This window comes from Odocoileus virginianus, chromosome 14, assembly GCF_023699985.2.
Source record: "Odocoileus virginianus isolate 20LAN1187 ecotype Illinois chromosome 14, Ovbor_1.2, whole genome shotgun sequence".
NCBI classification, from domain to species: domain Eukaryota; kingdom Metazoa; phylum Chordata; class Mammalia; order Artiodactyla; family Cervidae; genus Odocoileus; species Odocoileus virginianus.
In genome coordinates this window covers 59,548,754-59,560,891 of record NC_069687.1, presented here as the reverse complement: position 1 = coordinate 59,560,891, position 12,138 = coordinate 59,548,754, and the positions used below count along the sequence as shown (strand labels likewise).

The 12,138-nt window shown below is 49.3% G+C and overlaps 1 protein-coding gene across 1 annotated transcript; it reads right to left on the bottom strand.

Moving 5' to 3' along the window:
- Positions 1–1,173: 1,173 nt before the first annotated feature.
- Positions 1,174–10,652, bottom strand: TMEM171 (transmembrane protein 171). The gene is made up of 4 exons (XM_020915757.2): positions 10,572–10,652; positions 7,753–8,462; positions 3,774–3,915; positions 1,174–1,450 (listed from the first exon to the last, which is right to left on the bottom strand). The coding sequence occupies exons 2-4, from the start codon at positions 8,393–8,395 to the stop codon at positions 1,255–1,257; spliced, it is 981 nt and encodes a 326-aa protein (XP_020771416.1). The 5' UTR covers positions 8,396–8,462; positions 10,572–10,652; the 3' UTR covers positions 1,174–1,254.
- Positions 10,653–12,138: the final 1,486 nt, after the last annotated feature.

Sequence of the window (12,138 nt, the reverse complement as noted above, 5' to 3'; positions counted from 1 at the left end):
AATCTACCCTTTGTCCTAATTTTAGAATGTGAATAATTAACCTTCCAGGGGGAAAAACAGAATTTTAAGAGCAGTTCAATCCAATAAATGTTCAGTTTAGAAATAGGTTGGTCCTGCTGGTACAGACTGTTACTCCTGATTTATTGCAGTGGCAATTCCCATGAAATCAGTCGTTACTTCAGTTAAACTATTGAAGCATTAACGCCTTAAATTCTGCTTTCAGGCACTTAAATATTGGATAATATTGATTTTTATGGGGATTATGGTAAAAAGGGCTTGTGGTAAAAGGCATAAAAAGTTACATTGTTGCTACATCAAATTTTGTTAACAAAAATGCTAAGTTCCTACAAATTTTCGATTCTAAAAATAAGTTTTTCCCAGGTAAAATCGAGAATAGTGATTATTGTTTAAGGTTTATATCTAGAATAAATATTATAGTACCCAACTATACAAGTGTTTTTGTTCAGCAATAGGCTTACAAGAATAAAAGCTGGTGGTGCAGACAGTTGGGCACCTTATAATACAGAAAGACACATCCTTCCTGAACCTCTATGGGGGAATCTAGTTACCAAAATGTCCCAAGAAATTTCTTCTCCAAAATGTCACATCATTGTAAGAAGGCTTTCAGGCATCAGTGTGTTGGTAACTGCCCCACGTGTAGATTACCTAGTTACCCTAACTACCTTCTTTCAAAATGAAAAAAAAAGAAAAAAGGAATAGGAAGAGGAGGGAGAAAGAGGAGAGGGAAGAAGGGGAAGAAATAATAAACGAGGAGAGTAATCTGGTTTCCCTGCCCCAGAAGCAATTAACATTGGAAACCCAATGGGCCAAGCTAAACATTAACCACTGCTTTTGGTTGGCCTTTGGCAACACAGGGGAGAGAGATCCACCTGGCTTTCAGAAACCAGCTAGGTGGGTCCAACATCTAACCTCACGGTTGAGAAGCAATGTGACCTTAAATAAGTTCATCAGCCTCTCTGAGCCTTTGTCTCTTCACGCACCAGTACAAATGATCCCACCAATCTCCCAGAAAAGTAGGTCTCAGTGAGAGAACCTGCTTAAGTTCCCATCTGGAAGCACCCTGCCTCTCCCGTGGCCTAAAGCACTGACGGCTTAATCTGGAAGGTCTGTTCCTGATTTTGATGCTATACCAAGAAGTCAGGACACAGCTGATGCTACTGTATTTTTTTATTAGAAAACAAATTAAATAAAATAGTGATTGATTCTATATAAAATTGAACACGAGTCCATGGTTCATGGTGGGGAAGGCTCAGAAGATGGAGGCAAGGACGTGGTAGCAGCAGTTTCTTTTTCTTCGTATCTGGGAGGCAGTTCGGACAAGAGGTGGAGAGTGTGGGAGGTCTCAGAGGATGAAGCGGTCCCAGAAATCGTATATATCGATTCACAATCTCTCTCAGAGGCCGCGCCTTGGCCCTCAGGAGTTGGGGACCTATGAAGAAGAAGAGGAGGGAACATGAACGGGAGAACAGGGAATCAGTCATCACGCTTAAATACCAGGTTCTGTTCACATGTTTAATTAGATGCATTTGGAAGAATTTGCAAGGGCTTCCAGAGTAACTTCTTCCCATATATATTTTGCATAGATATGTTTTAACTTCTTACCCCTTACTGTCCTTAGAGCTGATTGTAATATTAAGGCAGTTTCACTCCTGTTGTCATTCTGCTTGTCATTGAAAAGACAAAGAGTACAAACATATAGATGCCTTCCAAAAAAGTACACGCACATACACACACAGCTACTCCTCTCTGCTATTTCATCTGGAGACAGCTAACATAAGGGAGACAAACTTGTGCAAATAAAAAATTGAATCATTAAGCCAAAAGCTTGAAGGGAGGTGGGAAGGCATACTGGTTAATGGAGTGGGCTCCAGCAAAGGGCAGACCTGCATCTGAACTTCCACCCTGCTGCTTTTGAGCTGTTTGACCTCTAAGCCTCAGCTTTCTCATCTGTAAAATGGGGGTGATGACAGTGTGTACCTTCTAAGTAACTATGAGAATGATATAAGGTAATGGAAGAAAAGCCAGACTCTGGCATAGTGGCAGATGGGGGAGTTGTTTTTAGTAGAAGTAATAGACAGCTATCTATTTATCTCTGCGAAATTCATTACTGGAGAAAAGAATACAAAAATTCACAAACAGAATTCTCCAAATTCCAGAACCTAACCTCCCTTTCATCCACACAGGGCAACTCCTGCATTCGTCCCTGGTTGGATCTCCAGCTCACCACCCAGTTTGGAGCACTAGACTGTGTACCCTAAAACACGAATGACCAGGTAAGGCAGCACTCATCCCTAGCATGCTCAGGTCCCTAGCCATCTCTTGGGTCCCCCTTCTCACTGCCTTTAAAAACTGCGTGTCTCAACAGTCAGTTTTCACTGAGTGCGGCTCTGTCCTGGGAGATTTTCCAGCGATCCTGCCTTCACTTCCTACACCCTGGGTTCCCATCTGAGGAGGTACAGTGCCTGCCACAGCCCTGCTCATCTGGCGTCTCCCAGAACTCCTTCCTTTCGCACCTTCCCTGCCCGAGGAGTCGCCACAGGTCTCTGACGCCTCTGCCCTCTTGGTTTCAGCTGCCTCTTTGCCATTCCATCTCCAGGACCTCAGTTCCCTCCAAGTTCTGGCACATCCAGTCTCCCTCCAAGGCCCACGCCTTGCTCTCCTTCCACCACAAGCCAGCCATTCTCTTCTGATTATACGAGCCCATTCCCATCCTCCTCAGTCAGGGACCTTCCCTGTCACTGTCTCTCACCCTTGACGTCACGACCTCTGATTTTCCCATCATCCTTCACCACAGATTCCCTCCCATACTCCTCCTCCCCCTTCCTTTTTTTTTTTTTTTAAAAAATAAAAGCTCTATCATTTTATTTAATTTGGCCACACCACCCAGCACATGGGAATCTTAGTTCCTTGACCAGGGATTGAACCCACGACCCCTGCAGTGGAAGCACAGTCTTAACCGCTGGACCACCAGGAAGTCCTGCTCCGCCCTTTCTGATCACCACAGTCCCAGGCTCCTGTTAGTCCAGCTGACCCATGGCCGTGAGCCAGCCTCCTAACTGGTGGCCACCCTCAGCCTCCCCCACTCAGAGCTGAGCTCACCACTGCTCATATTCCGTTGCTGTAACTCCTCAACCTTCAGTGGCATCCCTCTGCCTCAAGAAGAAACACTCACGTTTACACAGTTTAATGTGACCCCAGGCAGGCCTCCTAATTTGTGACGTGTGGGAAGCCTGGGGGATGTAAGTGGGAATCTAACATTTCTCTTCAAGAATCTGAGAAGACTCTGAGGCCCAGGCGACAACTTAAAATTGAGGGGAGAAGACGGGCATGCTCAAGGCAGGGTGCAGGCTGATTTCAGTCAGTCACTCAAGTATCCCCATTAGATACCGGAACCTCTGTACATTCTGGGGGTCTCCTGGGACCCCCACACCTCCCACAGTCCACAGCAGCCCAACTTAGCAGGGCCCTCCCGAGTTCTGGTCCAGCACTTGGGCTGGCTGACAGGTGGTTCAGCATTTTGAGGCCCAGTTCTGCTACAAGCACACACAGATGCCTGGAGAAGGCTTCACATGAACCTGGCGTAACCACTCCTATAATTTTTCATTCATGTGCTACCCAAAGTTTCCTGGAAGGTGCTGTGAATATTAAGACGACAATTCTGACATAGCATAAAGCTGACTTGGCCTGAAGACAGGCACAGGCCTGAAGTGGTTCAATGTTTCTACAGGTCAGGTTCAAAGGCAGAGTCTTACCCAGAGTGAAAAATACTATAATATGAAGGTGGATGTTCATCTGGCAGCAAACCGTCAGCCCCAGGACTCCGAGTAGCCGCAGAAGCTGAAGACTCAGGAAAGTAAGGTGGTGGAGGGGGTGGGAATATGATCACGGCATCACCTAAGGAAACACCACATTTTGTTGAAGACGGATGAGTAAAAAATGTAAGCAAATGAGCGAGAGCTAAACACATTAGTTATACCTTTGGCCCATATATAGCAAAGGTCAGAACACCAGAACTGAAAAGTGGGCCTATCAAGTTCACAGAGGCAGAGAATAGAGGTTACTAAGGAACTGGCGGCAAGGGCGATAGAGTTAGAGTTTAATGGAGGCAGAGATTCTGTTCAGGATAATGCGAAGCCTTCAGGAACTGGTAATGGTGATGGCGGGTTGTACAACACAGTGCACGGACCGAGTGCCACTCTACACTTAAAAATGACTAAATTGGTAAATTGTAGGTCATATCTTTTTTACCATCTTAAAAAGAACTGAGCCTACATTTCATAGCAAGTCTCAGCTAAAGCGTTTCTCGCAAGTGTTTGCTAACAATGTTCCTTACCTCCCCTGGGATGTTCACTGCTGTAAAGTTTTTCTCATTTCCAACTTACAGTTTTAATTCTTCAAAAGTCAGCTGTTGGGCAAAGTGGCTCTGCTCCTCAAATGCAGTTTCAGCCTCTGAACAAATGACAGTACAGCCACAATATAGTCCCTCATCCCTATTTCCACAAATGTGGTTTCCGTTCTTGCTGAGTTTTTTATCTACCAACGTTTCTTCCAAGCTTTATCAAAGACTGTCAAACTCAAAGAAAAGCTAGGGTTTTTTTCTCCCCTGCATTTTTTATTGCCACCGTTCACTCCAGAACACATTCCTGTGTTTTGGGAAGGAGAACAGGGGACCAGATACAAGCTCAGATTCCGACTCAAAATGTACTAGATGAGTTTCCCAGAACCTTCTAGACATGTGGTGGCACCACTGTGAAGAGGTCTGAGGGCAGCCTCTGCTGAGGTGGCCAATCCAAATGACAGCTCAGGAGGAAGGAAGGAAGGAGCAAAGAGGACTTTACTTCCCTTCAGGGAGGAGACTGGTTTATATTGGTGGCAGTCCTGATGCTCGCAGGGTTCTCTAAAGCTACCGGGGTTCCACTTGTCAGTTACTACCTGGCATGGCCCAAACAAGTCATTTGCCCTCTTTAGGCCCCAGCCCACATCTGTAAACTGCAGGCAGTAACTGCACCTGCCTCAGAGGACAGATAGGAGGACCAGACTCATGTGAGGGGTTAAGACGGTGCTGAGCATGGAACAAGTTCTCTCAGGGATCACACACTCTCAGAGAGACTTTCTCTGCAGCAAGTGGCACCTGTCTGCATGTCTGAAGAGACACTCCCAGTTGGCCATCTGGCCAGTGGTTCCACTCTCCACCTTGTTGCCTCAAATGCCTCCCCTGCAGAAAATGCATAAATTCCATATCTCTTTCTGCAAGGAGATGGCAACTGGAGCTTCAAATATGCGTGGCTAACTGAAGCTCGAAAGACAATAGTGGTTGTCTTGGGATTCTTATTTAATTTTTCCAAAAGGTCTTGGTAGGTGAGAGGAAGGTAGGCTGAGTGTTCACTTTAATTACACGCTGCAGGACAAAGGAGCTGGAAATAAGCCTCCAAAGCGGGCCAATCACCTATCAAACACAGACAAGGAAGTACTCAGCCTCCAGCCATCTCCGAGGCTTGCCCAGCCCTCTGCCAGGCATGCGCCCAGCCCTCTTGCTGTCCCTGGGGTTTCCTTTTCACTATGTCCTGCAGGACTTGATGTCCTCTGTGAGTTGACCAGTCATCTGCTGGTGTGTCCAGGGTCCAACACTAGGTGTGCCCACAATGCGCATACCATGCGTCTTGACTTATCTACTCTGTCTTCTAGTCTGCAAAGAGCTGAATTCTGGCACTTAGATAAGATTTGCCTCATATCACCCTCAATTTCCCTCATAAGGCAGAACTGACCATTGATAGACAATGTCCAGAGTCTTAACAATTGTGCTAAAAGGCATGATTTCTAAAGATGTAAATCCTATTCCAGAATATCAAAGGAGAGAGAGACAGCTAATTACAGTGCCAGATTTTCACAAATTCGATAGGTCTTAAATGGTTATATGGAAAAGATTTTAAACTCTTCAGTGCCAACATCAGGACAGAAATGCTCAGGAGTCACCATACCCCTGCTCCAGCCCTGCTCCCAGCTCCCCCTAATTCCAGTCACCAGGAGCAAGGCTGGACCCCCAAACTCCCTGATAGTAAACCCAAAGGGATACCCAATATGCCCCCAGCTAAGTGGAAGAACATGAGCGTCCCATGAGTATATTTACTTGGCCCGCACTGTGTTCCCCAGAAGAACTAAGAACACCTATAATATTGGGTGAGCCTTTTCATCATTTAACAATGACTCAGGACACCAGGTGAAGGATGAAGACTGCAGAAACAGAATTACAGCAAGTGTCCCGGAAGGGCCTATGTGAGCATATGTGTGCCCACTGCCTCAGTTAGGATCCTGGCTCTGCCACCTGCTAGTTTGTGACCTTAGGCCAATTATTTGGGATCCTTGAGCCTCGGTTTCTTCATCTTTTACATGGAGACACTTAAGTGTCTGCCACAGTGGACTGTTGAGGGCATGGATAAATTTCACGTAACAGGTTCTTGAAGAGGGCACACTAAAACACTTCGATCGTTATTTGGCCCAAGAATAAGCTCTATGTGTGTGTTAGCTATTCTTAACAAATAACTAGTGTTGATGTCACTGTAAGCATATAAATGCACAAATAAGTAAGCTGGACGCTTCAACCCTGACCGAACACAATGCTCATCAGTAAATCTATCTGCTCTTCCTCTCTGAGGCCAATACCATGCAAGGCCCACAGCCCCGGGAATCCCCCCAGTGAGAACTGCCGGTTCAACAGACAGCCTCACCCACGAGAAATGGTTCACTTCTTTCCTGTTCCCTCCACAGTTTCTGCTCTGTAATCCCCATTGCCCACCCAGCCTCTTAGATGTTAAGGCTGTGCCTTCGGGGTGGGAGACTGAAATAAAACAGCGATTTGCAAAAATAAGCAGCGACGAGGGCTTTTCATTCTGTGTGAAGGTGAGCAGAGCTCCTGATGTGGTTTTGTGGGGGCCTGCCTCTGGGGCATGGTGATGCAGGTCTTCTGCAGGGGGACCCAAAGGGAATCTCTGGGCATCCCATAGGGGAAAGAAGTGACCAGGGCAGTCACATTTCATCTGTATCTATGCCCCTGCTCCCAAATTTTGCCCTGACCCTGAAGTCAAGGACAAAATTAGAGAAGATGAAGAATAAGGTGGACAACAGTACAGAAGACTCCTTCAAAATGTGGAAGACCAATGGACTTGCAACAGACACAGAATCCTAGAATCAGTGCTGCCAGGGAACTCCGAAGTGCAGTGTTCATTTACAGACACGCAAAGTAAGGCCAAGAGAAGTTAAGGGCTTCCAAGGGCAGCCGGTCAAGGATAATCAGTGATGAGAACCCACGTTTTCAGCAACCAGAAGTGCCGTAAGTGTTTGGCGTGAGAATAACAGGGGACACAGGGTCACGTGGCAGGTCCCTTAGGTGACAGAAGGCTCCCAGGGTAGCCTCAAGGATCCTCTCACTGTCCTCTTCATTTGCCCTGCAACCTCAGTAACAGTCACAGCTCAATGTCCTGAGGCTTTTGTTAGATAACAGGGTATTGTTGGGAGGAAAGCACGTGCTGAGGGATACTTATGGGGATAATGACAGAGGCGGAACCATGTCTGTGTGCATCTGTGTGTGTGTGTGTGTGTGTGTGAGAGAGAGAGAGAGAGAAGGACAGACAGAGAGCACAGAGGCGAAGAGAGAGGATTTAGGCCAGACCCAAGAGCAGCCTTGATGCTGCAGCCACGGTGATATGAACAAGCAAAGGAAAGACAGCGACCCACCTACAGTCACCTGGACAGGCTCCAGGCTCTGGGTTTGTCTCTCTTCACTTTCAGAAGCATCCTGGATCCCATTCAAATCGTTTCTCTTCTTAACGTGGGCGACCACGAAGAAAGACAACCCCACAAGCACAATCAAGGGCCCCAGGACCTGCAGGGACAGGAGGCCACAGATCTGGGGCTCCGAGTCAGCCGTGTCTGTCTTGTTCAGCGGTTCCTGCATCCAGTCTGAGCCACACCCAGGGACCCAAATGCCCAGTACGCTGATGAGCATGCCGCTCGTCAGGAACAGAAACCCAAAGATGAGGCACTGGACAAACTGGCGGCTCTCCCCACAGAGGAAGGGTCGGTCGGAGTCCCCCTGGTTGTTGCCTCGCAGGCGCGCCTCAGTTTGCTGAAGTCGTGCCCTGGAGCGGGCCAGGATCACAGCCCCCAGCCCAACCACGGCACACGCCGGTCCGGCGATCTTCAGCACCACGCTGCAGTCTGGGAAGGTTTCGTATTGGCACGCCTGGAACCCAAAGATAGAGAGCAGGACTCCCACGCACAGCAGGATGGCACCGATGACGAAAAGGAAGAAAATGAGCTTGCTGACATGCCTGTCTTCCTGGACCCCATCTGGCTCGGCAGCAGCGGCAGGAGACATGGCCAGGAGAGACCCCTTGCCCGAGGTGGGTGGGATGTGTGTATTCCCTTCGATGGTTTTAGCAGCTCTGCAGACATCACCAAACACCAAATTATAAAACCGGCACAGGTGTTCCTGACCCGCCCTGTTCTTTTTCCAAAATCACACTAGGATGAAATCATAAGGAACAACTTTGTGCAACTGATACACTGTAGAACAATGAGTTGGTTCCTGAGTCAGAGGAACTGGCATTCAGAAACTCCTGAATATGTAATTTTATAAAGATATGCAAGAAGGGGAAATGTATTTACCACTCTCCTAAGAGTATCTTGAAAACTCAAACCCATACAACAAAAGTAACTGGGTGTGGCTTTTCCTGTTATGAGTCTTATGGACTTACTTCCCCAGGAAAAAAAAAAAACCACATACACACACACAATGGTAAGTGAAGGAACCATATGGATTGTTTTGATTTATTGACATCCCACATTTCATCACAGCTGCTCTGAGCATTTCCAAGTGGGTAAATTTTCTCCTTCAGTAACTAACTTTCCATTTCCTGTTTTAGACTGCAGCAACTTTCCATTCCTGGCTTTATTCTAAGGCTCCATCTACAGAAGACCCAAGTTCAACAGTTTCAGCTGAAGGTGAAGGCGGTTCAGGAACACAGTGAGTTTGGGAGCTTTTAAGTTAATTCTGTCAAAATGTGACTCTTGAGACCTCAAACAGGCACGCACTGGGGCCGCCCTGAAATCTGGTGCTCTGGTTACTGGGTCTCAGATGACTTGGGGGGTTCCAGCACAGCGGCCCACGTAGCCCCTCGTCCCCCAGGTAGGCAGGCGGCCTCCTGCTTGCCTTCCTTCGTGGTGCCACCCACTTCCACAAAAAGCTTCGGCCACATTAAAAATATGCAGCTGATAAAAATCACCAGTTACAAAACACTAAACAGCGACAGAACTTTGAAAGAGTATACATGAAATCAAGTGGAAAAGCACCTTCCACCAGACCACCCAAGCCCTGTACTTCAAGGGTCTCCTATATTAAATGTACCCCCAAGCAGTGGGTAAAGAGCTGTCTACTTTATACAGATTGACTTTATCAGCCAGTTACCTTGTCTTACGCTAATGAATGGAATATTTTTCCAGGACCCTTCTAGTCAGGGCACTCAAAAAGACAACCCCAGGGTGAAGAACATACTCACTTACTCAAAGAAAGAAAACTTGAAAAATATTTTATGCCACTTGCATCCATGATCCCATGAAAGAGCTAGAAATTGAGTCGCTAAAGCCAAGGCTATCTTGACAAACACAAATCATGTGCAAGTAGCGTCAGTTTCAGTAAAGAAAGGAAACAGCTGATCTTATTCTAGGAAGTACTTTTCCAGGAATAAGTAAGATAAAATCAGAAGGAAGTTGGAGAGAGAAGGAAATAGAAGTGGGAAACAAGCTTGTGCTTTAAACTTGGACCAACTATATTTATGAAGATGAAATTAAGCTGAAACAAACACTTAAAGTATTGCACTAGTTTAAAAAAAAAGAAGAGACTCTGAATCCTGTAATATCTTTTGCTGGTCTGGAGATAGAGGTGAAGGGTGACTGTGCTACAAAGCCCTATCAGTTCATTGTAGGGTGGTGTTTTGACTCTGATGTGAGTCACAAGGCTTCAATTGCCTTAAGGCAAATCCCCAAATACTAGTAAAGCCTAAATTTGGATGTGTAGCTTCCCTTCCACGGACTAATGGACTAAGTATTTGGCATAGGTAGTTAATTCCCCATTCAAATTAGTATGTTCATCCATCTCTCCGCCCCCCAGCCCCCGACCACGAATGCACTCACAAAGTGGCACAGATATCTGCAGTAATAGGAAAGTAAACCTTTCCCAAATACCAGCCTACACTTCATTTCCCCAAAGCCAAATCCGCCTCACAATGCTGTTTGCCAAAGGCCATTTCCAAATGAGCAGCAGGTCACCACGTCCAAAGCGCTGTGTTTGGGGGCTGACGCAAAGAGGCAAAGCCCTCCCTGGGAAAGAGCTTTGCGGGTGTCGAGAGCCAGAGCTCCCGCGGGAGCAGGTTTAGCGCGGCTGCTCCGCGCGGCGCCGCTCCCCGCACCCCGCCTGAACGCTAAACAGCGCTTGCCCCACGGCCGCAGAGCGCGCTCCCCAGGGTGCGGAGGAGCGCGGGGCCCGGGGCGCTTACCTGAGGCTCGGTCCTGCGAGCGCGCTGACGGCGCCGGCAATCGGCGGGCAGCACGGGCCGTGGGCGCCCGGCCGAGCGCGGCGCCCAACCCCGCCCGCGGGCGGGCCGCGCGGTGTTTACAGAGGAGGCGGTGCGGGGAGGCGCGGGGCGCGGGCAGGGCCGGGCGGACTGGCCGGAGCTGGCCGCCGCCGGGTGCTGCCCTTGCGGGCCACAGGCGCGCCGGCTCTGGGGTGGAGAGTGAGGGGCAGCGTCGGGACCCAGGCGGCTTCCGCGTCCGTACCCGTGCCCGCAAGGAATCCGGGAAAAGTGCCCCGCCGCCGCCACCTCCTTGGCCTGTGGCCCTCGGGCAGGGGGCGGCAAGTTGGGGTTCTCCTGGCTGTCCCAAGTCACAAGGCGACGGTCGAGATCCAGGCGGCGTGTAGGAGCCGGTTCCCTTCCGGGCCGAGAGCCCAGAATTTGGGCTGGGAGTGGGGGAAAAGGGCAGCTCCTGCCCCTCTCTTCGGCTTGACCGCCGCCTAGGCAGGGGTCGTGGGGTTCCCGCCGCTGCGCCCTCTGCGACGGTCCACCCAGTGGCCTGTGGCCCTCCTGCCGCTCCGGAGATCTTGGCCGGGGTCCGTGGAGCTAGCCTCTTGCCGCGAGCGCCCGGACGAACAGGTTATAAAGACACCAGGTCACAGAAACGTGCCCTCCATTAGAGTGGGAGACAAGGGTCCTCCCCTCCCGAGCCGTTCGGACCTTCCGTCCTAGCTCCGAGACTCACGTATATGGTCGCAGTCCCTCTTTGCCATCGAACTCCCTTCCCGGTTCTCAGGTGCTTGTGGTTTGCAGGAGTTAAACTGGTAACTTTGCCCTTGAACCAGGCGGTTTCGGGATGGGTTTGCTAATCCCCGTGCTATTTGTAACCTGCCCCGTCTAACACGTGACACGGAATTAACTGTGCCAGTTTCCACACCAGAGGTCAGGGCGCCGTGAAAGGTGAGTCAGGCTCAAAGAGGGCAGCGCCCTGAGCCCTTCCCCATCCCTGCCTCTCCTCTCCGGGGTCCTGTCCACTCCTGAAGCCCAGTCGGGAGTTCACACCCATTGCCTTAACCTTCTGAAAGAGCAAGCACCTTGCATACCCAGTGCAGCAAGTTGTCCCCAGCCGTTTTCCCCTGCGGTGAAGAATGAGTTGGTTCAGCTGATTACAGAAGTGAGAGGGAGACTCAAAGAAGGGGCCAGAGGGAGGCAAACAGGGAAGGGTGGCCACCTGGGCTCTGGGCCCCAAGTGCTGGGCGGGCGAGACAGGGCTGCCTCGGGGAGGAAGGCTGGCACGTCCAGTGGGAGGGGTTTGCCGGGCCACTGACCCCAGTGCCGGAAGATTATTACTATCCTGAGTATCACACTCCTTGCTCTGGGCCGGGTTCTGTGTTACCCACTTCACCTACATACAGCCTGTGTGTGGTTCTCCGCTATGTGTCTCCAGCAGCTCCAGAGAGGTTACAGGCGACAGGGGAGCTAAAAAGCTCATTTTTCAGGTGAGGAACTGCAGCCCTAAGATGTAAAGTGACCCCCACAACTGGTTAACGGG

What these genes read in the sequence shown, in the direction of transcription:
- TMEM171 (XM_020915757.2), bottom strand. Translation starts at nt 8,395, where the DNA reads ATGTCTCCTGCCGCTGCTGCCGAGCCAGATGGGGTCCAGGAAGACAGG. An exon ending in GCCTGTCCAGGTGACTGTAG is followed by an intron (nt 3,916 to 7,752) that starts GTGGGTCGCTGT and finishes GTGTTTCCTTAG; the next exon opens with GTGATGCCGTGATCATATTC. An exon ending in TATAGTATTTTTCACTCTGG is followed by an intron (nt 1,451 to 3,773) that starts GTAAGACTCTGC and finishes TCTTCTTCATAG; the next exon opens with GTCCCCAACTCCTGAGGGCC.